Source organism: Schistocerca cancellata, chromosome 1 (genome assembly GCF_023864275.1).
Source record: "Schistocerca cancellata isolate TAMUIC-IGC-003103 chromosome 1, iqSchCanc2.1, whole genome shotgun sequence".
NCBI lineage: Eukaryota > Metazoa > Arthropoda > Insecta > Orthoptera > Acrididae > Schistocerca > Schistocerca cancellata.
The window spans coordinates 904,941,966-904,968,858 of record NC_064626.1 but is presented as its reverse complement, the minus strand read 5'-3'; the positions used below and the strand labels follow the sequence as shown (position 1 = coordinate 904,968,858).

The 26,893-nt window shown below is 44.4% G+C and overlaps 1 protein-coding gene across 1 annotated transcript in view; it reads left to right on the top strand.

The window, feature by feature from the left end:
* Positions 1–509: 509 nt before the first annotated feature.
* LOC126113213 (uncharacterized) overlaps positions 510–26,893 on the top strand; it is a 50,080-nt gene continuing 23,696 nt past the window's right edge. The window contains exons 1-3 of the mRNA XM_049915017.1: positions 510–604; positions 656–707; positions 6,514–6,545. Of these exons, the coding sequence (XP_049770974.1) occupies positions 510–604; positions 656–707; positions 6,514–6,545 (179 nt within the window). The remainder of the gene's footprint in view (positions 605–655; positions 708–6,513; positions 6,546–26,893) is intronic.

The window sequence follows — 26,893 nt, the reverse complement described above, 5'->3', positions numbered from 1 at the left end:
TCAGAGCCATTTGATTCTTATGAATACTAATGCAGTGTGCTGGTGAGGTACGATATAATTGTCACGGAAACGAAAAGAAGGAAGACTGTGAAACGCAGTCCCAATACATAGCCTGCTCTTCTTGGATAGCACTTAAGGGGCCAACGACTAATGACCACAGGCGACGGACGAAACAACAGTGTCACCTACTCTCGCTCCACTGGAGGATTGACATTTGACGAAAGTCGCTATTGCACAGTTTGTTACTCGTGACTCCGTCCCCTACGATCCGACGTACAGACGATGAGACGGTCTACCACATCTAGGCTGCAGGATTAGAACCAAGTACCTTCGGGTGGAGAGCAATCTCATTAGGGTGCGTTAGCCATTACTGGGCACAGAGTCAGGTGCACGCTATAGTAGACTGAGAAGATTTTGTTAATCAGACAGTGCCTTGAGCGCCAGCGTCACTCTCAGACTTGGAGGAACGGTATATAAGCAGCAGGGAGGCGGCGCCGCGCGCAGTCGAGATGGGGCGTCCGCTGGTGCTGGTGGGGTCCCTGGCTTTGGCTGCGTCTGTGCTGCTGGCGCTGCCGTCCGGGGGCCGAGGCGCCGCGCTCGTCGAGTCTGCCTACAGCAGGGTCGCGCACAGGTAACTCAGCGTAACGTAGTGTAGTGTAGCCGAGGTCCTCACAGCTGCAGGCGTCTCATCTTCTTCCATTCTCTCCGCTAAAGACTCTTCATAAAAAAGGGACTTCTGCTGTGCTTCTTTTAAGAACAGTGTACCTTATTTAATGTCAGGTACCCTATACTCCTTCACCTTGACTAGTTTTCATGTCATGCTTGTCGTTTATTCTGCTCGAATGGTGTATGAATTTCGGAAGATGATTGTATTTTCAGCAGTGCTACCAAACAAAGTTGAGAGACTTGATAGATTTTTGGGTGGGAAGAGACAGGGAGGGGATGAGGAGGACCCAAATCCCATTCTAATCATTCTGATTTAGTTTATCCTCGCTTCTATAAAAGACTTTACCGACGAAGATTCCTCAGACTAGTCACCGAATAATCAAGATTTACTGTGGAGTTCCTAAATCACCACGCATGCATCACAGGTTGTGTTCTTCTCCTTTAGTATAAACGTAAAGGTCTCTGATGGCAGTGGAGTATCTTCCTATCATTCCCCCTGCTCATATGTCAAATCAGTGCGCAGGCAGTTGTTGGTGGAAGAAGCCAGCATTATATAAAAACTGTACGGTTTATGCGTTTTGGTACACTTACTTGCTTTCTACGGTCTCAATTTTGAAATAGGGAAACATTTACGTCGGATTCTTAAATTAAGCTCTTTTCTTATGGAACATGGTTATATTCCTTCGGGAAACTTCAGCTGCTCTAAACCAGGATTGTTTCTACGTAAAAGCTACTTTCAATGCATGTTTCTATAAGGGCTGCGAACTTCACGAAAATATAACAAATAGGTGGGGTAGTCATAAAGTTTTAAGTATAACCTCGAAAATATGATCTTACGTAATTAATTTTTCATTACTTCGTAGATACACGGCTGAACTCCAGATACACATTGAAATCTCCGTGCCACAGTACATTTTCACACCGCTAGAAAAGCCAAAACAAGATGTCGCAACCCACCTCCACTTTACAGCGGTATGGAACGGTAGCATGGAGACTTCAATGTGTACTACGACTGCAGGCAAATACCTACAAACAAATAAAAAATTAATTACCTAACTTGAAACTTAATGACTGTACCTCGTATACTGACATTCACTACAGGTCTCTTTCAGCTTTTAAACCATAGTCAAGTGACACTTGAATAAACCTCTGCATCAACAACACCTCTACACGTATCACTTATCTAGCTTGGGCATACGCATGAATCAATGGACACAATTGCAAATATGCATTAGAGAACACACATGGGCAGTGTTTCGAGTACTGGTCGTCGGATTGACTTCCACGTGACGAAGGGCGTCCTCTTCAAAATTCGAGACTGTGACGTGTCCGTGGAACACCACAGCCACCCCTCCTTACTTGCGAACGTACCAATTTCTCGCAGTCAGTGTTGCAACCAGACGAAAATGGTATTTGATGTCACATTACATAAGACGGCGCTCTCTTGTCAGTGTACGTGCGTAACGTGAAAATGGGGATTTCAAAGCGATACGCTCTTTCAACTTGTTTTATATCCAATTGGTACATTTCTGAACATGACTTTTCAACTTGTTTTATATTCAATTGGTACATTTCTGAACACGACTTCCTTATCAGAACTTTATCTCCTAAGTCTCCTCTACAACGCCTAGATGCCTGTAATAGAAATTATGAAACAGCCGCATACAGAGTGAACCAGAAATCTACCGAACAATTTTCAGATGTTGTTCAGAGATACTGAGTAGTTTAGTACAGTATAAGAGACCCACGGTCTCCAGCACACACACTGAAAACGTCGACGGTATGTGCTGTGTTTCTTGTTTCCTTGTCTCACGGCACCTGTTATTGGTAACAGTAATGCCCTCTCCAACTCGTTGCCTCAAAGTTTGTCTAGTGTTTTGTTTTCCTGAGATTCTTATTACAGGCCTTTTTTTCCTGTTCTGAAGGTACTTTCTCATAAACAAAGGAAATTGCGATAGCAAAATGAATAAATCTTAATTATACTGTTAATCTGTCATGAGCCGCCGGAGACCGTGGATCCTTTATACCAAAATACTCAGAAGGAGTCACTAACCAATCTCTAAAAATTTATCGGTGGAGTTGTGGTTCGCATTATACAGGGCGAATCACCTAAAGCCTGCACCTCAAATATTGCGAAAGTGGGAAGTGCTATTGATGTGCGGTTTTCTCAGAATTGATTAGCAGCCAATCAAGAGGTTATAATAATACTTAGAAAGTGTATTTTTTGTGAAGCCATACACTTTTAAATGGAACAATGCCTACTGACATTAAAAATGAAAGTAGTATAAATTACCTGGGCGGATTAGTGTACCCAACTGTCTGCGGCGAGTGTAATCCATGGAATAGAGCGAATGTGTTCAGGTGTCTGCGAGCCGTGTAACTGAGGCGGAACGTGGGGACCAGCCTGGTATTCACCTAGCGGGATGTGGAAAACCGCCTAAAAACCACATCTAGGCTGGCCGGCACATCTGTCGTCGTCGTTAATCCGCCGGGCGGATTCGATTCGGGGCCGGCGCGCCTACCCGAGTCCAGGAAGCAGCGCGTTAGCGCTCTCGGCTCCCCTGGTGGGTCTAGAATGTCAGTTGTGTCTCTTGCAGTATTCTAGGGCGAGTCGTTTACGAGGTTTTGTATTTTAAAAAGTTCCCTTCTCGACACTAGAACAATAGTTGTGGTAGAAGATGCTAAAGAACAACATCAGTATATATAGTAGCTACGTGAATTCTGACCAGTAACGAGACAACTGACGATCACAAAAAATGGCTCTGAGCACTATGGGACTCAACTGCTGAGGTCATTAGTCCCCTAGAACTTAGAACTAGTTAAACCTAACTAACCTAAGGACATCACACACATCCATGCCCGAGACAGGATTCGAACCTGCGACCGCAGCGGTCTCGCGGTTCCAGACTGCAGCGCCAGAACCGCGCAGCCACTTCGGCCGGCCTGACGATCACAGGTTGTGGTCAAAATGACTACCGGCAGTCCCAATATACACTTCCAGTCCGATATGGAACGACTGCTGCATACGTCGTTTCATATCATCGCGTGTATTTGTTATGTCCTTGTAAACAGCGTCTTCCAGTTTTCCCCACAGAAAAAAAAAACTATAGGCGTCAAATCGGGGAACAGCCGGCCAAGGGACATGTCCTTTGCGTCCAATCCAAAGATTTGGAAACAATTCGTGAAGACATCGTCTTGTTACTACAGGCTCCCCCTAGTCTGCAAAGGAACATCTTCTGCCATCCGTGGAACACAGTCTGGCAGGAGACTGCCATACTTGTGCGCGTTGAGAGTTCCGTCTATGAAAAACCGGTCTGATGATTCACCATCCCACATCCCACGTTTACACTCCATGGACGCTGACGTTCCACCTGACGAAGCCAACGAGGATTGTCAATAGATCAACAATGCATGTTTCGGCGGTTTACCTGACCGTGACTGCTAAAAGTGGCATAAATCACTAAACTAGATCCATGATACATCTGGTTTATCCTGTCTGAATACCCATGTACGGAAGTTAACACGATTCTCGTAATCGATTCCGTGCAGCTCTTGACGGAGAGAGAAGTGATAGGGATCGAAGCTATGTCGACAGAGAATGCGTAGGATACTTGACTGACTCATGCCACTTCCTAGTGTGAGTGCGTGGGAGGTAACGGGCGGATCAAGTGCAACAGCAGCAAGAACATTAATTTGCCCCACTTCAGTCGTCACTTGTCTCTTTCTCTCTAGGTGTTACACTACCACTCTCTCCATTCTTCCTATACTCTCCATACACCATGATATTTCGGCTTTTTCTGCAATAGTAAACCTCATCGTCCACTCACAATCTACTACGTGGACTGTCACACGCTAACTGATAAGCAAGTCGCAGCGCACACAAGGAAGATAAAAACACACTTTAAGCAAAGATAACATCACACATAGCAAACGACGCAGGTTGTCGCATTGGATACTTGTAAACTACTTTATCTAGTAAACTAGTCGCACTAGTATCCTGCAACAAACGCCACTGACTTCTAATGTAATCTACTTTTAGTCTGTTAAAGTCAATTGGCATTGTTCGATTTTAAAAGTTTATGTTTGCACAAAAAAATAAAAAAAAGTTCTAAGTATTATTACGACCTGCTCATTGGCTAACAATACACTACTGGCCATTAACATTGCTACACCACGAAGATGACGTGCTACAGACGCGAAATGTAACCGACAGGAAGAAGATGCTGTGATATGCAAATGATTAACTTTTCAAAGCATTCACACAAGGTTGGCCGGTGGCGACACCTACAACGTGCTGACATGACGAAAGATTCCAACCGATTTCTCATTCATAAACAACAGTTGACTGACGTAGCCTGGTGAAACGTTGTTGTGATGCCTTGTGTAAGGAGGAGAAATGAATACCATCACGCTTCCGACTTTGATAAAGGTCGGATTGTAGCCTATCGCTATTGCGGTTTATCGTATCGCGACATTGCTGCTCACGTTGGTCGAGATCCAATGACTGTTAGCAGAATATGGAATCGGTAGGTTCAGGAGGGTAATACGGAACGGCCTCGTATCACTAGCAGTCGAGATGACAGGCATGTTATCCGCATGGCTGTAACGGATCGTGCAGCCACGTCTCGATCCCTGAGTCAACAGATGGGGACGTTTGCAAGACAACAACCATCTGCACGAACAGTCTGACCACGTTTGGAGCAGCATAGACTATCAGCTCGGAGACCATGGCTGCGCTTACTCTTGACGCTGGCCGGTCTGTGTGGCCGAGCGGTTCTAGGAGCTTCAGTCTGAAACCGCGCGACCGCTACGGTCGCAGGTTCGAATCCGGCCTCGGGCATGGGTGTGTGTGATGTCCTTAGGTTAGTTAGGTTTAAGTAGTTCTAAGTTCTAGGGGACTGATGACCTCAGATGTTAAGTCCCATAGTGCTCAGAGCCATTTTTGAACCTTGACGCTGCATCACAGGCAGGAGCGCCTGCGATGATGTACTCAACGACGAACCTGGGTGCACGAATGGCAAAACGTCATTTTTTCGGATGAATCTAGGTTCTTTTTACAGCATGATGATGGTCGCATCCGTGTTTGGCGACATCGCAGTGAACGCACATTGGAAGCATGTATTCGTCATCGCCATACTGGCGTATCACCCGGCGTGATGGTATGGGGTGCCGTTGGTTACTCGTCTCGGTCACCTCTTGTTCGCATTGACGTCACTTTCAACAGTGGACGTTACATTTCAGATGTGTTACGACCCGTGGTTCTACCCTTCATCCGATCCCTGCGAAACCCTACATTTCAGCAGGATAATGCACGACCGCACGTTGCAGTTCCTGTACGGGCCTTTCTGGATACAGGAAATGTTCGACTGCTGCCCTGGCCACCACATTCTCCAGATCTCTCACCAAATGAAAACTTGTGGGTAATGTTGGCCGAGCAACTGGCTCGTCACAATACGCCAGTCACTACTCTTGATGAACTGTGGTATCGTGTTGAAGCTGCATGGGCAGCTGTACCTGTACACGCCATCCAAGCTCTGTTTGATTCAATGCCCAGGCGTATCAAGGCCGTTATTACGGGCATAGGTGTTTATTCTGGGTGCTGATTTCTCAGGATCTATGCACTCAAATTGCGTGAAAATGTAATCACATGTCAGTTCTAGTATAATAAATTTGTCCAGTGAATACCCGTTTATCATCTGCATTTCTTCTTGGTGTAGCAATTTTAATGGACAGTAGTGTAAGAGCATCTGACAAACAATCCATTCTGCAAAAACGCACAGCAGTAGCACTCTCCATTTCCGCAATATTTGCAGTGCAAGTTTAAGGTGATTCACCCTGTATACACAGAGCGTCTCTCCTGAGAGCCGTCAGGCAATAATGTTGTTGAAGCAAAGCACATAATATAGTGAGCCAAAATATTATGATCATAGTCCACCGCGAGAGTGAATATTCTTTGGTGGCGTAATGGGTACATGAAGCCTCAAGAAAGGTACGCAACGGAGCAGAGACGAATGGGGAAACGTTATAGCGACGATACGGATCGCAAATGGGGAAATCCAATGACATGAGTGACTTTGACTGAGGGCAGATTGCTAAGGCCGTCGCCTCCAAAAGAGCTTCTCGGAAATGGCGAAGATGGTCAGTTTTTCCCGTGCTATTTTCGTGACTGTCTATGGAAAGTGGTTAAAGGACGGTGAGGTCACGAATAGATGACACGGAGTTGGACGTCCACACTTCAACACAGAACGTTGAGTCGAAGGCTTTCCCTCTGTGTGCAGATGATAGACGGCGGTACGTGATAGTTCTGACGACAGTGTACAATGATGGTGGAGTCTCAAGTGCCTCAGAACATATCGTTAAACACACTTGATTGAATATGGTGCTCCGTAGCAAAAGACCCCTATTGCAGTGGGAACAGTTTCGTCGAGATTGGCACCTGGACCGCTGGGAACGCGGCGCTTAGTCTGATGAATCACGTTCCCTGTTACACCAGGTAGAAATCATTCTAAATTAATAATATAAGTGTAGAACAGATGTGGCTTAAATTCAAAGAAATAGTATCGGCAGCAATTGAGAGGTTTATACCAAATAAACTAACAAACGACGGAGCTGATCCTCCTTGGAACAGAAAACGCGTTAGAACACTGTTACAGAAACAACGAAACAATCATGCCAAAGTTAAACAGACATAAAATCCCCAAGATTGGCGATCTTTTACGGAAGCACGAAATTTATCGCTGACTTCAATGCGGGATCCCTATAACACTTTCCACAACGAAACTTTGTCTCGAAACCTGCCAGAAAATCCAAAGAGATTCTGGTCGTATGTGAAGTATGTTAGCGGCAAGAAACAATCAATGCCTTCTCTGCACGATAGCAATGAAGATACTATCTAAGACAGTGCTGCCAAAGCAGAGTTACCTAACACATCCTTCTAAATGCCTTCACAAAAGAAGACGAAGTAAATACTCCAGAACTCGAATCGAGAACAGCTGCAAAAGTGAGTAACTTAGAAGTAAATATCCTCGGAGTAGTGAAGCAACTTAAATCACTTAATAAAAGGAAGTCTTCTGGTCCAGACTGTATACCAATTAGCTTCCTTCCGGAGTATGCTGATGCATTAGCTGCATACTTAACAATCATATACAACCGTCCGCTCGACGAAAGATCCGTACCCAATGACTGGAAAGTTGCACAGGTCACACCGATGTTCAAGGAAGATAGTAGGAGTAATCCACTAAATTACAGGCCCATATCGTTAACGTCGATATGCAGCAGGAGTTTAGAACATATATTGTGTTCGAACATTATGAATTACCTCGAAGAAAACATTCTATTGACACATAGTCAACGTGGGTTTAGAAAACATCGTTCCTGTGAAACACAACTACTTCTTTATTCACATGAAGTGCTGAGTGCTATTGACAAGGGATTTCAGATCGATTCCGTATTTCTGGATTTCCGGAAGGTTTTTGACACTGTACCACACAAACGGCTCGTAGTAAAATTGCATGCTTACGGAATATCGCCTCAGTTATGAGACTGTATTTCCGATTTCCTGTCAGAGAGGTCACAGTTCATATCAATTGACTGAAAGTCATCGAGTAAAACAGAAGTGATTTCAGGCATTCCCCAAGGTAGTGTTGTAGGTCCTTTGCTGTTCCTTATCTATATAAACGATTTTATATAATCTGAGCAGCTGTCTTCGGTTGTTTGCAGATGACGCTGTCGTTTATCAACTAATAAAGTCATCAGAAAATCAAAACAAACTGCAAAACGATTTAAAAGAAATCTCGGAATGGTGCGGAAAGTGGAAGTTGACCTTAAATAACGAATAGTGTGAGGTCATCCACATGAGTTCTAAAAGGAACTCGTTAAACTTCGGTTACACGATAAATCAGTCTAATCTAAAAGCCGTAAATTCAACTAAATACCTAGATATTACAATTACGAACAATTTAAATTGGAAGAAACACAGAAAATGTTGTGGGGAAGGCTAACCAAAGGCTGCGTTTTATTGACAGGAAACTTAGAAAATGTAACAGACCTACTAAGGAGACTGCCTACACTAAGCTTGTCCCTCCTCTTTTGAAATACTGCTCCGCGGTGTGGGATCCTTACCAGATAGGACCGACGGAGTACATCGAAAAAGTTCAAAGAAAGGCAGTAAGTTTTGTATTATCACGAAATATGATAGAGAGTGTCACAGAAATGACACATGATTTGGGCTGGAAATCATTAAAAGAAAGGCGTTTTTCGTTGCGACGGAATCTTCTCACGAAATTCCCAACACCAACTTCTCCTCCGAATGCGAAAATATTTTGTTGACACCGACCTACACAGGGCGGATCACCACGATAAAATAAGGGAAATCAGAGCTCGTACGGAAAGATATCGGTGTTCACTCTTTCTGCGCGCTATGCGAGATTTGAATAAATAATGTGAAGGTGGTTCGATGAACCCTCTGCCAGGCACTTGAATGTGATTTGCAGAGTACCCATGTAGATGTAGATGTAGATGAAGGTCGTGTCCGGATACGCCGTCATCCAGGCTAACGGCTGCTCGAAATCTACACTGTGTCATGGATATTGGCCAATAGGAAAAGTATTACATTTTGGGGGACAATCACCTGGGATCCCACGGGATCTGTGATAGTGATCAAAGGCACTGTGACAACTATGAACTACATGAACATTATGGCGGATGAGCTGCATCCCTTAATGCTTTCCCTACGGCGATGGCATCTTCCAGTAGGATAACTGCCCGTGTCACAAGGCGAGAATCGAGCTACAGTGATTTGAGGAGATAGTGAAGTCTCGTCGATGTTGATTAATGTTCTCCTAGGCGTTGTACAGCGTCATTGTACAAAATACTTTAAAATATAAGTCATTAAACCGACGTTTCGGCCATATTACAGAGGCTTTCCTCAGGGCAAAACCAGTTTTACAGGAAGAAGGTGACCCTATTTATTGCAACTAATCAGTGTCAATACGTCATGTTTGTGAAACTTTATTGGTCGTAGAATATAATAGGCTAGTCATGGCTAGAGGGAGAGTGTACGAAGGAGGCTCTTTGTGGACTATCTGGTTTCATTGATTGCTGACAGTGAGTGAATCAGCGCTTGGTTTCTGGAGCGCACGTCTTCTTCATGCTCTGTGCGGAAATACACTGACAGTTTTCTCTATCTCCGTTTTGTTAGGCTGTCACGTCCTTGCCCGGTGGGGCTTCTGCCCCACGACCGCTCGCGGCCCGTCAGACTGGGATATCTGGCAGTTTCTAGCTATCGTCTCTGTTAATGTTGTCAGGCTGCTAAACAATTTCAATAGCTCTCGTATTTTGCGTTTGTTCCTCCTCGACTCTTTCGCCCATACATGGGCGTCCTGGAACGTGATAGGTTGTCCACAGTAATGATGGTGCTCCGCTACCAACAATTTATTTTGCTGTGCTAATCGCACATAGATTTCATGTTCTGCTACTCGTGTGCTCACTGGCCTCCCTGTCTCACCAATGTAGGCAGCTCCACACTCACAACGTAGTCATATATTCCTTCAGTATTAAGATTATTCGCTGCATCCTTCGTGGAACTTTTCACGTCGTGGATCCTATGACTGCTGCACAAAATAGGTTTGGAACATCGGTGTTGGGAGTTGCCTAGCCGTTCACTGACGCCCCTCACATACAGCAAGCGCACTAGCGGGACCTTCTCATACTTATCTTCTTCTCTTGCTTTGTTCTGAATGGGCTTGGCTGCCTTTCTTGTAATGTTGTTATCATACTTGTTAGCACGAAAAATGCAGTGTAGCTCCCTCAATTCTTCATTGACATTATTGTTATTACTTATCCGATATGCACGGGCAGTCAGCGTATACAGAACAGAATACTTCTGAGTTGTGTAATGGCGACAGCTACGTGCTGACATCGATTTGTGTGGGTTGGATTCTGGTACACTTTGTATTACAGTCTACCCTAGGCTTACTATATATTGTTATGCTTAAGAAATCTTCCCTGTGGCCAGATACGAAATTGTCGTTCACATACCGCAGCGAACAACAGAGGCGTAACAGTGCAGGAGCTAGGGCAGTTTGCTCAAAAGGTTCCGTGAAGAGGTTCGCAGAGACTGGGGAGAGGATGGAGCCATTACCAGTCCATCTGCTTGTAATATTTTCCCTCCAGGTGAAGTACATTAATGACAGGCAGAAGCGCATCACATCACAGCTATCAGGTGAGGTCTACTGCTATACTATGCGAATTGTCTCCTCTGTAGGTATAGTAGTGAAGAGAGACTTGTTACCGAAACTAACCATAATCTCAGTTGCCTACATCCGCTGTTCCTTAATCAGTCGTACAAAGTTGGAAAAATCCTTTACTCACGAGACTGATTGTCCCACAAGGTGACGCAGATTACGTGCCAGATGTTTCGCCACTTGATGGGCAGCCCAGTAGATTACGTTCACTATAGGCTCTTTGTAAAAAGATTAGGTACTCCATAAAGTCGGCAAGGTATGGGAACACTGGTGATGAATTTCTTGGCTGTATCAGGATCAGTTTTCGAGACCTTTACGACGGCCTCCGTACTCTTGACTATCGTCGCTATCAGATGATCCCTTAGTTTTCTGTAAATAGGGTCACTCAGCAGATTGTCCATTTTCTTTTCACATTCAAAGGGGGTCATCACAACCATAGCGTTTCCTTTGTATGTTACGTCACCTTGATGTCGTGGCCACCAAATTTCTCTGATCTGAAACAAATGAAGGTGACTAGCAGGCGCCTGCTCCGTGGCACAAAACCACTTCATAAACACTGCTCAAGATTTACCCACCGTCGTTGTCATCAACAACTGAGAGAGATGGCACAGTTGGTAACACAGCATGTGTTTTTCGTGTTCAGTAGGACTGAAATCTCTGTCCAGCAAGTATGATTTGATTTATGTATTCCCTAATTCAAAATATTCAACTCAGTGTATCCTACTTAAAGTATTCATCTCAAATATCATTTGGTACATTAAAGTGAACGAAGATGTGTTTAAACTTGGACAAATAGTTATGAGGGATTCTAAGATAATGATCAATTTTCAACACAGTCCTGCTTTGGTAAACCTGAGCTCGAAATTTCTATCTTCTTTTTTCAAACAAAGGTATGCGTATTTTTGCCTCCTGAATAACAGTTTTCGATGAAGGCAGTCTAGTGACTATCCGATGACTAGATACATCGTAGGACAGCCAAGAAATAACTATGTACATCTTACTATGATATTGTGGCCTACCGAATAGCGCTCTAGCTGGAAATTTATGCTGGTGTAGAAGAAAATATGCGTCGCCGAATTGAGAGGTTAGCTGTATTCATCTCTCGAAATACTGCACCTCATCAAAATCCAGCACGTTCTTTACATTCTTCTGCATGTAAGAAGTCATGTAGAAGACGATATACCAGCAACAAGTCATGCGCTTAGCGAGGACAACATTTGCCGATCGAAACATTAGTCTACTGGTATATGACCTGAAGTGAGGTTGTCAGGTCTTTATTTAAATGTGTTTTTCACAAATCAGCTGCAAAGTAAATGCCCTCACAGGAAAGAGAGTTAAATATGCAAAGTTTGGCTGCTTCTCAAATTCGATAGAGAGTAAACTAGATTAACGTGAGGCAACATGTTTTTTTCTTTTCTTTAAGTTACTGAGTAGGCTCTCTAAACCTTGTACTATGTCGGCACTACGTTATACTTTTTATATAGCAGGTTCGTTACAATGCGGTTATAAAATGAAGTTTTTCATCTTTGATGTTCTGTTTCCCTTCCTCTGAACTTGAATTAAAAAGAAAAAGGAAACTTACTCCAGCGCGGGTAAAAAAAGTACTTGTTTACTCCGCCTTCCAGATACGCATTTGACAAAGGCAGTCTGATGTATAGAAATTTCTGGTCCGCCAGCCTCTGTAATATCGAACGAAGAAGAAAGAAAGGTTACAGTTTAACATCCAGTTGATGAATAGGGGATTAGGGACATCTGTACAGCTTTGAATTGGGAGCTGGATGAGAAGGTGAGAAATGGGTAGTTTTCTTTTAAAACAAATACTGGTACTTGCATTAAGCGATTTAGGGAAACCGAAATCAGGATGGTCGAATGAGCATTTGAACATTTGTCATTTAACAATTGTTTATCTTAGTATTTCTTTTCTACCAGCATGTCGTACAGCTGACCTATACCAAATTAACTAAGAACACCAGGCCAGACACCATATTGTGTATCGTGTATTGAACCGGGGACCTAGAAATGAAAGAGAGGCTTCATCCCCGCCATAACCCCCAGTGGTTCACAACCCCACAACAGGCCACAGCAGTCCACCAACCCCACTGCTGCCCCACACCAAAGACTGGGATATTGTATGGTTCATCCCCCAGTGGACCCCCTCCCCTGAGAACGTCTCATACCAGATGAGTGTACCCCAAATGTTTTGATGTTTGCAAGTTGTGGCGGCTTCAGGACGCACTGGCAGTTGACTTATCTGTCTTTGCCCCTGCTGCCTCAGCGTCACCCGCTGGGAGGTGCAAGGTGGCCCGCAGCATGCTTCCTCGCTGGTATTGCTTCCTCGCCTGTATTTCTTAGTTCCATCCACAGACTTTTTAGGCTCAATGACAATGTCTGCTCCCCAGAAACTATTACTATGCTCTGTAATACTGTCCGCAAGCTGTTGATCAATGAAATCCTCCACAATCGGCTGCAAATACCTCGGTATTCCATATGGTTTATGGTAAACCAGTGCTTCGTTCCCTGTTGGTATCCTATTGGTATCCTATGCTGCACAAATGGAGTTGCTGGTAATGGCCCTTGCGGAAAAAAACGAATCCTTAAATCCCCACAACAGTTTTTCCATATGCTCTTTTCCGCCTACTTTCAAAGGCTTAACTTTGTTATGCAATGCAATTCTGTAGGCAGTTGGTGGTAGATAGCTACGCCTACCTCTCGAACACCAGCCTTCATCATCTGGTACATCCAAATTCGCTACTAAAACTCCTTTTCTTAAATTCGCGCCTACAGCACTAAAATTATCCACGTTAACGGGGACTACTCGCCCATCGTTTTCCTCTTGTATGCATACAATACTACGTTTCTGAAAACAACCTAATGGATCCAAAAATTCATTTTCTTCCAATGGTTCAAAAACACATACCATACCCACAGGTAGATTTGACTCCACACTTACCGAAAGTGACTTCCCGGTGCCACTAGACACACACTCATACGAATGAAGCCTTAATGCTGATGTATGTAGCTCAATTGGTTTGTTCATTATGTTAAATGCCCCTTGTGATAGGTCTGCATCGACAACTGTTTCCCCAAGTTCCACAGTTCGTTGTCCAGGGTCAATTTTGGCATGATGTTGATGCAGAAAATCTACTGCTAGGATCATTTCGTAGCCCTCGCTTACCCATGGTACTACCTCCATGCGTGATTCAAATCGGACTTTCCCTATGCGAAAGTCAACTGTCACTGACCCTTATCCCCCACTCAATGCAACCTAAAACGTGGTGGGTCTAACTTCCTTCATCCCATTAAACTCTTAGTAGCCACTGACACGTGCGCCCCTGTATCCAACAAAATCTTAAACGTCTTAGTTTATATGGATCCTACCACTGAACATTCCACCTCTGCACACGTATTTTTAGTACTGAAATTAAATGGGAGCTCCCTTAGGTGGGACTTGGGCCCCCCTCTGCCGTTTAACGATTGTCCACCTCTATTAGCTTCACTCCTCCATCCTCGAAGCTGCTGATTTCCACCCATTCCTCTATTCCTCTGGGCAGATTGCCTCTGCACATGTCCCGTACGACCACAATCATAACATTTTATACCTGCTGTAAACACTGCTTGTCTATCATGTACCCCCATTGCCACGTCTATTTCCTCACATTGAATTGCCAGCTGCATGGCTGAATACAAATCTTTCAGAGTCCCTTCACGCACTTTCCGTGACATATGCGCCAGTAGCCCTCTCAAAAATACATCACGTGCCCTTTGCTGGGCCTCCTGCAACTGAACACCACTCGCTTCATCGCTCTGACCATCTCATATGTATACTCGTTAATTCCTCTTATCCGGTCCGCAAATTTATCTACCGTCTCCCCCTGTCTCATCCTCACTGTACTCAACCATTCCCTAAAGAACCGAGCGCTATCCTGTTTCTTGTACCTCTGTTAAAGCCCCTCCTTCAACTGCTTAAACTGTCTCACCATCCTTAAGGCCTTAGAACACCTTACATACGTCTTCGCTTCACCCGTTAATCTAATCTTGGCTACATGTAGCAACTCTTCGTCAGACCAACCATTCATCACAGCTAAAGTTTCCAAGCCCTCCACAAACGAACGCACATCCTCAGATGCCTCGTCGGAAAACAGAATAATCAAAGTCGCAGTGGCTGGATCAATCTCCTGCTGCAGCACCCTAGGCAAAAACGACTGATCTGATGCGGTTTCCCACTCACTTCTAGATGTTAATTCACTTCTCAACTGCGTATTGTCCACTGTCAATTGTGCTACCTTTTACAACAAAATCCGTACCGCTTCTGGTTCTGACACACCTTGCGTCCCCAACTCAGCCATTGTGTGGCTTTTATTCCCAGTTAGTCCTGAAACAAAACATTTAAGCACAAGAATAATGTGAATTCCTACAGCTCTGTATCATCATACTCAGTATCATCATACACCAATACAAAAGTAATCAAATGCTCCAAGAAACAACATCTTACAGCCCCAAACACACTAAAACCTATTCTAACAAAAAAATAATATGCCTACACAAATCATATAAAATGACCTGCCAGGAGCCATACTAAAAACATAAACAAAAAAAGGAAGAAAACGACCAACACTTAAAAAGAAAAATTGGGCAACATTCACAACATTTTGTGGCTGTGATGCAGGCAGTGGGCTCAAACGTCATACTGTACAAACGATGCCCGCTAGTCTGACACCAAATGTAGATGAATGTTGGAAGAGGATGGGAACTGTAAGGATGTGCTGTATTAAAACCTGTCCGAGTCTCCCAAGTGATTTATTATTTGCAGCTACAGTGCCCCCGTTCCTCTTGATCTGTGTCAATGGGTCCCGCAATGCTGAGGACACCACTTTGCTGTCTGTGAAACCACTTGACATGGAATGGCTGCCTCAGTGACCCATGCAACACCCTGTGGTGTGTCGGCCTCGTACGGCCTTAGAGTTGTGACAATGTCAGGATACGCTGGCAGCTGACTCAGCAATCTTCGCCCTGCCACCTCAGTGCTGCTGGCTGGGAGCTGCAAGGCGGCCTGTGGCTTGCTTCCTCGCCGGCGTGGCTAAGATTGCGGCGACAACAAGCGCCCGTGATCCAGCATCCGAATCTGTAGCCCTCACAATGGGATGCCTCCAGTATGCGTTGGGAGCCAACAAGACTGCCCGCAGTAGCGAGCCGTGGCGTGGCCTGCCGCTGGCTGGCTGCCGACCATGGGTTGGCCTCAGAGGGTCGAATCTGCGACCTGCCGTGGACTGGAACACTGGAGCCCCGTCTGCTGCTGTGTGTAGCCAGTGGTGTGGCATGCCCTGCCATCCAGGAGAGCTGTCCACTTGAGGCCTTGTTAGTGAACTGGTGCCTATTCATATGTGGCTGTGCCCCTCTGCTTTGCTAACGCGCCACTCCGAGTCATGTACTCAAAACACCTTGTTCGGCCAGTGGGCTAATTCTGCCTGTAACTTGCACCATGCAAACCACTGCGTTTACTCTTTTCAGCGGGTCTACGGTCATGTGGCCTCCATTCTACTTCGCAACTGCTGATAGGGTAACTTACTGTCAACAGGCCTGCGCCTGGCTTAACTTGTGCACTCAGAAATATAGCACCGAAACTAACCTTTCTCATCTTAAACGGTGGTTCCGCTACACTTTACACCTATGACTGACATCTGAGAATAAGTAATGGACATTTGTGATATTCAGCATCATCCTGCGCCATTGACTGAAAGATAGCAGCAGTTGGGCTAGGGAATTGCTGTCCCATACGTAAACTGCCGTAAAACCTAAACGGCTGCGTTTGGAGTGGTGCTATGACCTGGAAGCATGTGGAGTGTTGATGAACTACTGCTCTGTATTACCTTGGAGCATCATTATCGGCGATTATGGTGGCGACCTGAGGAATGGACTGATTCTTCCAATATTTTGCAGTGGAACAGCAGTGTTATTCCTGGTGTCATTGCGTGAAAAGTCATCAGTTAGCTGGTAGTGACTGAGGGAACTCTGATGGCACAGGGTCAGGCCTGCTTCTTCATGTATTACCTCTCATGTGCCAGTATTGTGGCCCCATTTCTCAAAACAGGGCATGAGTCTCTGTGACGTGTCAACGTGATGTTGAGATATTTCCCTGGCCATCAAGATCTTCATATTTATCCCCGACAGAACATGTCTTTTTTTTTGGGAACTTGTGGTATGTTCCTATGCGACCAAACTGCTGAGGTCATCAGTCCCTAGGCTTACACACTACTTAATCTAACTTAGACTAACTTACGTTAAGGACAATACACACACCCATGCCCAAGGGAGGACTCGAACCACCGATGGGGCGAACCACGCGAGCCCTGGCAAGCTGCCTGAGACCGCGGGGCTACCCTCGCGGCAGAAGAACATATGTGGGACCGCCTGTGACGTCAACTACGTCCCAGTGCCAGTATCCAGGATACGAAGGACTATTTAAAACAGCTGTGTGGCAGATTGCCTCAGGAGAGGACGCAACGGTTTATGATATCCTTTCCAATGGAATCAGTACATACTTACAGGCCAGAGAGCGTGCAACGTCATACTCATAAGCAGGCTCATACTGCCAAGATTTTATAAATTTGACTCGATTTTTAATCACTGAAATAACGTGCCCTCTTAATCTGTGAAGTTTCTATTCACTTCCTCCTTTCTTTCTGGGTGCTTGACTTTTTTTTTAGGGATTGTATATTAATATAAGAAATATCACGTTTGATATGTACAAATGTGAATCGTTAAGCTAATATTGCACAAATAATATACCGAGAGTTGTAGCGAAAGTGATGCCTTACAGAGCCACAATTACACGGAAGTGTACTGCACCACAGCATCTTAGAGATATTCTACGCCACTCAAGACACTCATTTGTCCGAAGGCGCCCCTTTTATGGATGGTAGGTGATAATGGCTTTTGATTTCTTGCCAAATCTGTCACTTTGTAAGCTAAAGAGTGGTTCACTCGTGTAGCAGTCGATCCTCCACTGAACCGTGGTCTAGAGTGCCTATTGGCATTCCCCTTATAAAAATTGCCTCCCGAGGCAGTGAACGACACTCAGGGTTTCCAGTCACCTTGCAGACATGTCGCCCTCATAAAATCGTGAACGTACACTATTCCTACCGACTGGAGACCGTAAATGGGTTAGCGCTAGGATCATATTCTTTCTAATGCATCCTCATAATCTTCTAACGTCCTTACCGTCCTTCTCTGCGTTGTGATGGTCTCCTCATTTCTTGATAATTTGTTACGTTTTGTTAACTTCAGTATATCTGCTATTTTATGTCTTAACCTCGCCTTCGTTTCCTTCCCCGAATGTCTCCCTCCAATAAACTTGTTAAAAGTTTATGACTGCCCAAAAATTTTCATTTTTCTCTTCTTTTTTTTTGCGTTGTTCTTACGTGTTTTCTCTGTTCATTGATCTCTTCTGGAAACATGCTCGTTGGACTTTTTCAGTCAAGCTGTTTCTCGCTACCCTTCTCCAAAGCCACATTTTCATAATTTCTGGTGTTTCCTGTCTGTCTTCAATAGCGCCCATCTCTCACAGCCATGCAGGCTCAGAATGTAGACGAGTGTCTTCGCTTTTTTTTCCTCTTCTATACTAAACGACTTGTTCAGTAATAGTTGTTTTCTTCACTGGAGCAATTACTTTTCTCTTTAGCATCCTGAATCTGTTGTCTAGAACACAAACCACAAGATATCTATCACGGCCGCTAATCTTAAACGTTGACTAAACTGTATTAGTTTCCAACCCTGTCTTCTCTCACTCAAACTCTCATGGTTCAAGCTTCCGTCCTACTAACAAACATTTCGCTGTCTGTTCTTTACCGGTGATATAATCGAAAAGAAGAGCCGCTACTTTATGATATATCCATGATCTAAAGAATTATCTTAGTATCTGTGAAACTAAGTGAAGAGAACAGATTGGTTCTTTCACTATGGATCAGAATGTACTCTGATTTGAAACTTTCTGACGGATTAAAACTGATTTTTTGACTGGGGCTTGAATCCAGGACCCTTTACCGGGAAAGTGCTCTATCTACTGAACTATCCTTTCTTCCAGGGTTGATAGTCTCGCAGGTTTCGCATGATAATTTCTTGAAGTATGAAAGGTTACGAGATGTTGTATTGCCGGAAGTAAAGCTGTGATGACGGATCCTGAGCAGTGGTTGGGTAGCTTAGTCGGCAGAGCCATTACCCACCTAAGGCAAAGGTCCTGGGTTCGAGTCCTAGTCAGGTACACACTATTAATCTGCCAGGAAGTCTCAAAGGAAGAGGACTTTACCGATAGGGAAAGTACTAATTTATCTCGTACAAGAATGTTTGTTAGGTGGTTGTCATCCTTGTGACATTCGAAGATAGTTTGTGGCTTCGTTAAGACCTCGTGCATCATGTTACCTCACTGTTGACTTCGCTTGCCACTCGATGAGTCGGCCGGTGTGGCCGAGCAGTTCTAGGCGCTTCAGTCCGGAACCGAGCGACTGCTACTGTCGCAGGTTCGAATCCTGCCTCGGGCATGGATGTGTGTGATATCCTTAGGTTACTTAAGTTTAAGTAGTTCTAAGTTCTAGGGGACTGATGACGTCAGATGTTAAGTCCCATAGTGCTCAGAGCCATTTGAACCATTTGAACCACTCGACGAAAAATATTTTGTAACACCGAAAGACAGTTTTTTTGGTTGGTAAAGAGGCGAGGGTTTGTAGGGAGACTCAGAAGTGAGGTGTGCTCCTCTGCCGGTACCGCAGCACAAGTCAGCCATACAACTGTTCCTTACGACGATAACGACTAATAAACCTACAGGTACTGAGCGTGAGATTGCAAATTTACAGTGTTTCATTTACGAGAAACAATATATAACGCCAGTTATTGGAGTTTCATTACTTCAGCTTCCGTCCTTATTGAATATTACAGTACGTCAATGTCATAGTGAGTGATGAATTTTGAAACGAGGAGTGCAGATCGAGAATTCAGTATTTCAGAAATGGCGTCGTAGAAATTCAAATGCGAGCGCAGCTCATAAATGAACTGTTACACGCCGCTTCCTTTCTCGTTTTGGAAACGTGTTTCTGCATCTAGAGGAAAAACCAGCTCTGCCTATTTTTTGCGCTATAGTGTTAAGTTTCCGAGAAAGAAAGAAAAGAAAGAGCCATATGGCATTGTTGACTGGAACATCTTGTGGGGGCTGTCCAACCGTCTGATGGGAAAGGGTTTTCTTCCTCCGCATTCTGTAAAATATAAGTGCCTAAAACGCATCTTTGGAGTGTAAGATGACTCTAGTAGATGGGTCATGTTTTTTTTTTTTTTGTGGTGACTGTACTGGGTGTGCCGTGTTTTTGTTGCATGATGAAAACAGAAGAAAGTAGTGAAACCCGATTCCGACATTTAGACTGTTTGTCTCGAATAGCTCCAAGGCGGTCGTCAGGATTAACATACCCATCCGACAGACGGATTATCATCAACAGTGTCATATAGCTCACTACATGAAACCATATGGAGATGTGTGGAATTTAATACAGGATATTGGTGCCTAGTGTAGTAATCACGAACTTCAAGCCGTTACTTCTCTTCCCCTTTCCAACCAGATACGTATAACGCAAAGAGAATGGTCGATCTAAATTTAAATAGTGCAAATGGCCGTGTTATCGAGGGGTTACATAATCTCATTGTGTTACGCTAAATGAACTTCAGTGTATTAGTTAACAGCGACGAATTCCACATGCCAGGTTTTGAGCCAGAAGAATGAAGTTAAATTTCGCGTGAAACTCAAAAGCAATAAAGCTGTACTCATATACCCGCCCTGCACCGTCTGTTTTCTGGTGTCTTTCACTCTTTCGTAGTATCGATGTTGTTGAATAACAAGTATGCATGTCAGAAATGCATTCAGTTACTCGAAATACAATTGCACGCCCAACCCATGCGACTCGCACAATACTGCAAAGAAACCATTCAGCAACGCGAGTACGCCGGCTAATTCGAATACCGCTGGGGCTGCGGTTCTCGGCCAACCAGAACGCGCACGCCGTACAGTGGGGGGTTGCAAATCCGTTCGTATCACACAGATATTGACTTATTACATGAGAAAACAGGATCTGCGATTCTTGGCAGATACACTGAATGAATGGGAGCAGGTGTGACTGTTATTTTACTGAAGAGTGGCAAATTTTAGAGAGAGGATTGGAGCAAACACTGCATTTATACGTTGGCACTGTTGCAATGACAGTCTTGTCGGAGTGAGACCAATTATATAATTGTGGATGGTATAGACTTAATTTGAATCAGAAAACACCTACTACATCTGATATCGCATTTCTTATCGAAAGTTCCAGCTTCGGCAGCGCCTCACCTCGTTGCAAGATGCGAGATAGTACGGTGAGGATGACGCGCGATGCACGTCTTCGGGCATTCTACGTTGGAAATAATGTCTCAAGATCCGTTATATTCGTACATCTGTTGCTGGTAGTGATAAGTCTCTGGTACTGTCACAGCTGTCGTCACGAACTTGATGTCGTGGAACTGCAGTTCCAATGTGTGCATAATTTGAAATAAGAGGTCTATGTTCGTCTATGTAATATCCTGCTCCGTGGCACTCACGGATCAGTTTCAGTTCGATCACTGAAACGACACAGTTCAAGGCTAATTCATACAGAAACACTGAACTCGAAATGTGCAAACGTGATATCGTGTACGTGCATTGTTTGACCGCTGACCCATTGATTTGTGTCCATTGAGCACGTGAAAACTGTCTCAGTAAAGCAGAGCTCTCAGTTCAAAGTTTGCTCAATATTAATGACTGTCTGTCTGCAATTCAAACCATATGATGCGCATTGTGCTTTAAATGTTCTGTGTTGCGAAAATTTCTTCCACCACAAGGATACAAAGCAGCTACGTCCAAGTGGAGCGCCACTGCTCAGTCGTATTTCAGCAATCTCCGAATGCAAGCGGATAATTTCCAAGAAATACTTAGTTACATAGCGCGATATTCTCAGCTTGTTTATTTAATCCGTTGAAATGGTTGCAGGAAAAATGTGAAGAAATCGAAGTAAAAACAATTTGTTGTTCACCTAAAAAATGGTTCAAATGGCTCTGAGCACTATGGGACTTAAAATCTGAGGTCATCAGTCCCCTAGAACTTAAGACTACTTAAACCTAACTAACCTAAGGACATCACACGCATCCATGCCCGAGGCAGGATTCGAACCTGCGACCGTAGCGACCGTGTGACCAGACTGAAGCGCCTAGAACCGCTCGGCCACACCGGCCGGCTGTTCAACTAAAACCAAAGGCGACAACATGAAGAGTGCAGTGGGAATTCCGCTGTTAAATGTAGAAAGGGCGGATACGTGAAAAGAGTACACTGAACAGCGGCAAGGAATTGTTTGATGAAGTGAGAGAATAAGAGTCGACATGAAAGAGAGCAGTGATCTAGCATCAGAGTCAAAATTTAAAAGAGCTTCGGAAGACTTAAGAGTAAATAAGACAGAACGGAAAGATACTATTCCACCAGAATTACGAAAATCATTTGGGAAAGGGGCAATCAAACTACTATTCAAGTTGATGTGCAGAATGTCCGAGACTGGAAACTTACCGTCAGACGTTCGGAAAAATGTCATAGCCGGCCGCGGTGGTCTAGCGGTTCTGGCGCTGCAGTCCGAAACCGCGAGACTGCTACGGTCGCAGGTTCGAATCCTGCCTCGGGCATGGGTGTGTGTGATGTCTTTAGGTTAGTTAGGTTTAAGTAGTTCTAAGTTCTAAGGGACTTATGACCTAAGATGTTGAGTCCCATAGTGCTCAGAGCCATTTGAACCATTTTTGAAAAATGTCATCCACACAAATCTGAAGACAGTAAGGACATGCAGGTGAGAGAACTATCACACTATAAGCTTATCGGCTCATGCATCCAAGCTACTGACAAGAATAACATACAGGAGAACTGAAAAGAAAACTGAAGATCTCTTAGATGACTATCAATTTGTCTTTAGAATAGGAAAAAGTATCAGTGAGGCGGTCCTGACGTGGAGCTTGATAATGGAAACAAAACTGACGAAAAATCAAGATACGTTCATAGATTTTGTCGACCTGGAAGAAGCATTCGACAGTGTAAAATGATGCAACATGTCAGAAATTCTGATAAAAATTGGAGGAAGCTATAAGGAACGATGGATAATGTACAATATGTACAATGCGTACAAGAACCAAAACGGAACGTTAAGACTGGAGGACCACGAACGTAGAGCTTGAATTAAGAAGCGTCTAAGATAGGGGCGCAATCTTTCGTCTCTACTGTTCAATCTACACATCGAAGCAGTAATGACGGAAACAAAAGGAAGATTCAAGAGTAGAATTAAAATTCAAGGTGAAAGCATATCGACGATAAGATTCGTTGACGAGATTGGTATACTCAGTGAATGCGAAAAAGAAGTACAGGATCCGTTGAATGTAACAAACAGTCTGACGAGTACAGAATATAGATTGAGAGTAAATCAAACAAACGGTAAAATAATGAGAAAAGCAGTATGAGAATAGCGACAAACTTAATGTAAAATATCATGATCACCAAACAGGCGTAGTTAAGGAATTCTGCTTCTTTGGAAGCAAAATAACCCACGATGGACGAAGTAGGAAGTATATAAAAAGCAGATTAGTAAAGGCAAAAAGGCATTCCTGGCCAACAGAAGTCTACAGGTGTGAAATATGGGCCTTGTGTGTATTAAACCAGGGACCTAGAAACGGCCTCCGTGGTTCTCAACCCCACAACAGGCCACAGCAGTCCACCCACCCCACTGCCGCCCCAAGCCAAACCCAGGGTTATTGTGAGGTACACCTCCAGTCAACCCCCCCCCCCCCCCCCCCCCAGGAACGTCTCATACAAGACGAGTGTACCCCAAATGTCTGTGAGTTAGAGTAATTATGGTGTACGCATACTTAGAGACAGTATTTGCGCAGCAATCGCCGACATAGTGTAACTGAGGCAGAATAAGGGGAACCAGCCCACATTCGCCGAAGTAGATGGAAAACCGTCTTAAAAGCCATCCACAGGCTGGCCGGCACACCAGACCTCTTCACTTATCCACCTGGCGGATTCGTGCCGCGGACGGGCACGCCTTCCCGCTCGGCTAGCTGGGAGGGCAAAGTAGGCCTTAATTTGAGGAAGAAATTTCTGAGAACGTACGTTTTGAGCACAGCTTTGTATGGTAATGAATCAGGCTCAGTGGGGAATCCGGAAGAGGTTGCAATATAGTGCTAGAAAAGAATGTTGAAAGTTAGTTGGATTGGTAAGAAGTAAGGATGTTTTCCGCAGAATCGGCGAAGAACGGAACATATGAAAAATTATGACAATATGAAGGGCAGGATGATAGGAAATGTGTTAAGACATCTGGGAGTAGCGTTTCTGGAAGTAGAGGGAGCTGTAGAGAGTAAAAATGTTAAGTTAGAGGAATGCAGAAGATTGGCTTACGTCCAACAAATAACTCAGGACATATGTTGCAAGTACTGCTCTGTGATGAGGAGACTGGCACAGGACAGGAATTAGTGACGGCCCACGTCAAACCAGTAAGAAGACAGATGACTCAGAAAAAAATGGCTTTCCATGAGCCGTGCATGGCTCGTGTTAACACCATAATGTATTTTACACCCTGTTTTTAACGTATTTCCACCTCACTACGTTAATTTAAATTACTACTGTCATTGAGTTGCTACTTTGCCTGACCGTGAGCGGCATTAGCAGCGCGTATCGATACATCCCCTCTCGTAGTTTCTTTGCTCGACTGATATTATTTCCCGGTCGTTGTCTGCCGTAAGGAGTTCGGGTGGCCAGTTCGGGTCTGCCAGTCAGTTGGAACGCGTCTGGAGTGCAGTCTGGACCTGCCAGTGGGGGAGTTGCAATGCAGCACTAGCGCGGTCGGGTTGGAGGAGCAGCGAGGTCTGCGTCGACATGGCTCGCCCGACCATTGCCGCCAAGCATCACTTGAGCTGGGCCACGGTCTTGGTGGATCGCGTTTTGGCTCGCCGATCGTTCATCAGTCGGCTGTGTGTGTGTGCATCAACTCCCGATTTGTCTTCGTGCGTGCTTAGTTACTGCTGGGTATCGTTCAGGTCTTAGTGCAAATATTTGTCAGGTTGTGGGTGTAGTTGGCGTTATTTACACTGACGACTATTTCAGATGTTGTCGGCGTTGTGAGAGGAGTCGGTCTGTTGGTGCGGACCAGGGAGGATATCTCCGTCCGTGCAGTTGGCTGGGTCCGCTGGCGGTCCCTGTGTGTGTCGGAGTGTGTGTGTGTGGAGCCGTCCAAATGCTACGAGCTTCGTGGTTCACCGACGTCACCAGGACGTCAAAATTGAGTGGTGGTTTCAAGTACCCAAGCAACGTCCATTCATGTTGTGTAGTTCGTTTCGGAGGTTCGCTGTTGGGGACGTTTTCCTGTGAGCAACACCGAGTGTTTGTATTGCTGAAATTTAGCCGCCATGCGGTTGAATTAACTATATTGGTTGGCTAAAATTCAAGTGCACCAGCGAAATTTCCTGCTTTGTGGCCGTTAGCGTTCCTGTTACCTGCCCTGGCCACTGACGTAATTTTACGCAGTGTCCTTTCCTCACCTGTTGTCGCTGTCCAACACGGTGTGTAGTTTTGACAGATTAATACGGGTACATATTTGATTGTGGATAATCATGCCCGTAACATTTTGTGTTTGAATTCTCGTGTTCCAATTGGTGGCAAGCAAGTCGTTTGTCGGTCGGTCCGTGGTTGTCCCTTGGTTGGGTTCCAACAGACCAAGTGTAGTTGGGCTCACCACCTGTCTCACCTAAGTGAACGAGGGCAGACCGACTCCCTGGACGCTTCTGAGTGCTGTTGTCTTTACTGGCTTTCTCACCGGTGTTTAATTGTCTGTTTATAATCTATCATAGCCAATGATTAAAAATAATTCTTGGTTTTACTGTGTTTTATGTAAGTAAGTTTGAATTCTGGCAAGCGGATATTTGCTGAAAGGTTATTGCCATTGTGTTATCTTTTCTTTTAGTCCGGTTTCAGCTACTTAAAACTTAAGGCTTATGATTATATATTTTTTTTAATTTAGAAAACTTAATTTTGGGCCTTTAGCCTTCTAAACTTATTCTTAAAATCACCTTTCAAGCTTAAACATTGCGGCCTTCTGCCATTGGAAGGTTATGGTAATTTATTCTAAGTCTTGAAAATTTTTATTGTGGGCCTTCAGCCGTTTGTATTGCATCTTGTTTATGTTTGTCTATCCACCCTTGCCTTGAGGCTTTCAGCCTGGCTGTGATATATATTTGGTAATTGTAACTGCGTGTTTTCAATCACTTGAAATTTACCTTATTGATTCTTAAGATTTCTTGTTTGGAGGCCTTCACCCGTGAAAGATTTGGTGTTTGAAGCTCGTAGTTGTAAAAGTTCGGCTATGTGCCGCTTTTGTTGTAAATGTGTTATTAAATTACAATAAATTACAATTTTAAGGTGAAACTGACCCCAGCCTCATTTGGCGCTTTTCATAATCATAAGCCCCTATTCTGCCCAGCGGGTCTAGTAAGCCTCACTTACGTCGGGGAGAATGGAAGCGTCCACGAGAGCGCGAACATTGTAGTGTGCCAACCCTTACGAATACAGCGTTATTTTTATTTTGTTTTGTTTTGTGCTAAAATCTTCACCACACAGGTCTCATTTGATACAATGCTAGTTATATCAGCGATGTAAAACTGTGATATTGACATAGAATTGTTTTGCATGGCGAGTAGGCCTATGCTGTCGGCGTCGAAGTGAGTAAAGCAGCGTGGAAAAAAACTTGTGGGATTCTGAATTTATACTTAAGCGTGAGATGCATAGTAGTAGTAGTGCATTGATTTCTGAACTGCAGTTTCAGCCTTCCTTAGCCTAATTACAAAACCTTGCACTTACGTCGGTAGATTACTTTCGCTGGCTTCTCACTGCAATTGAGAAGCTATTTTCAAAGCAG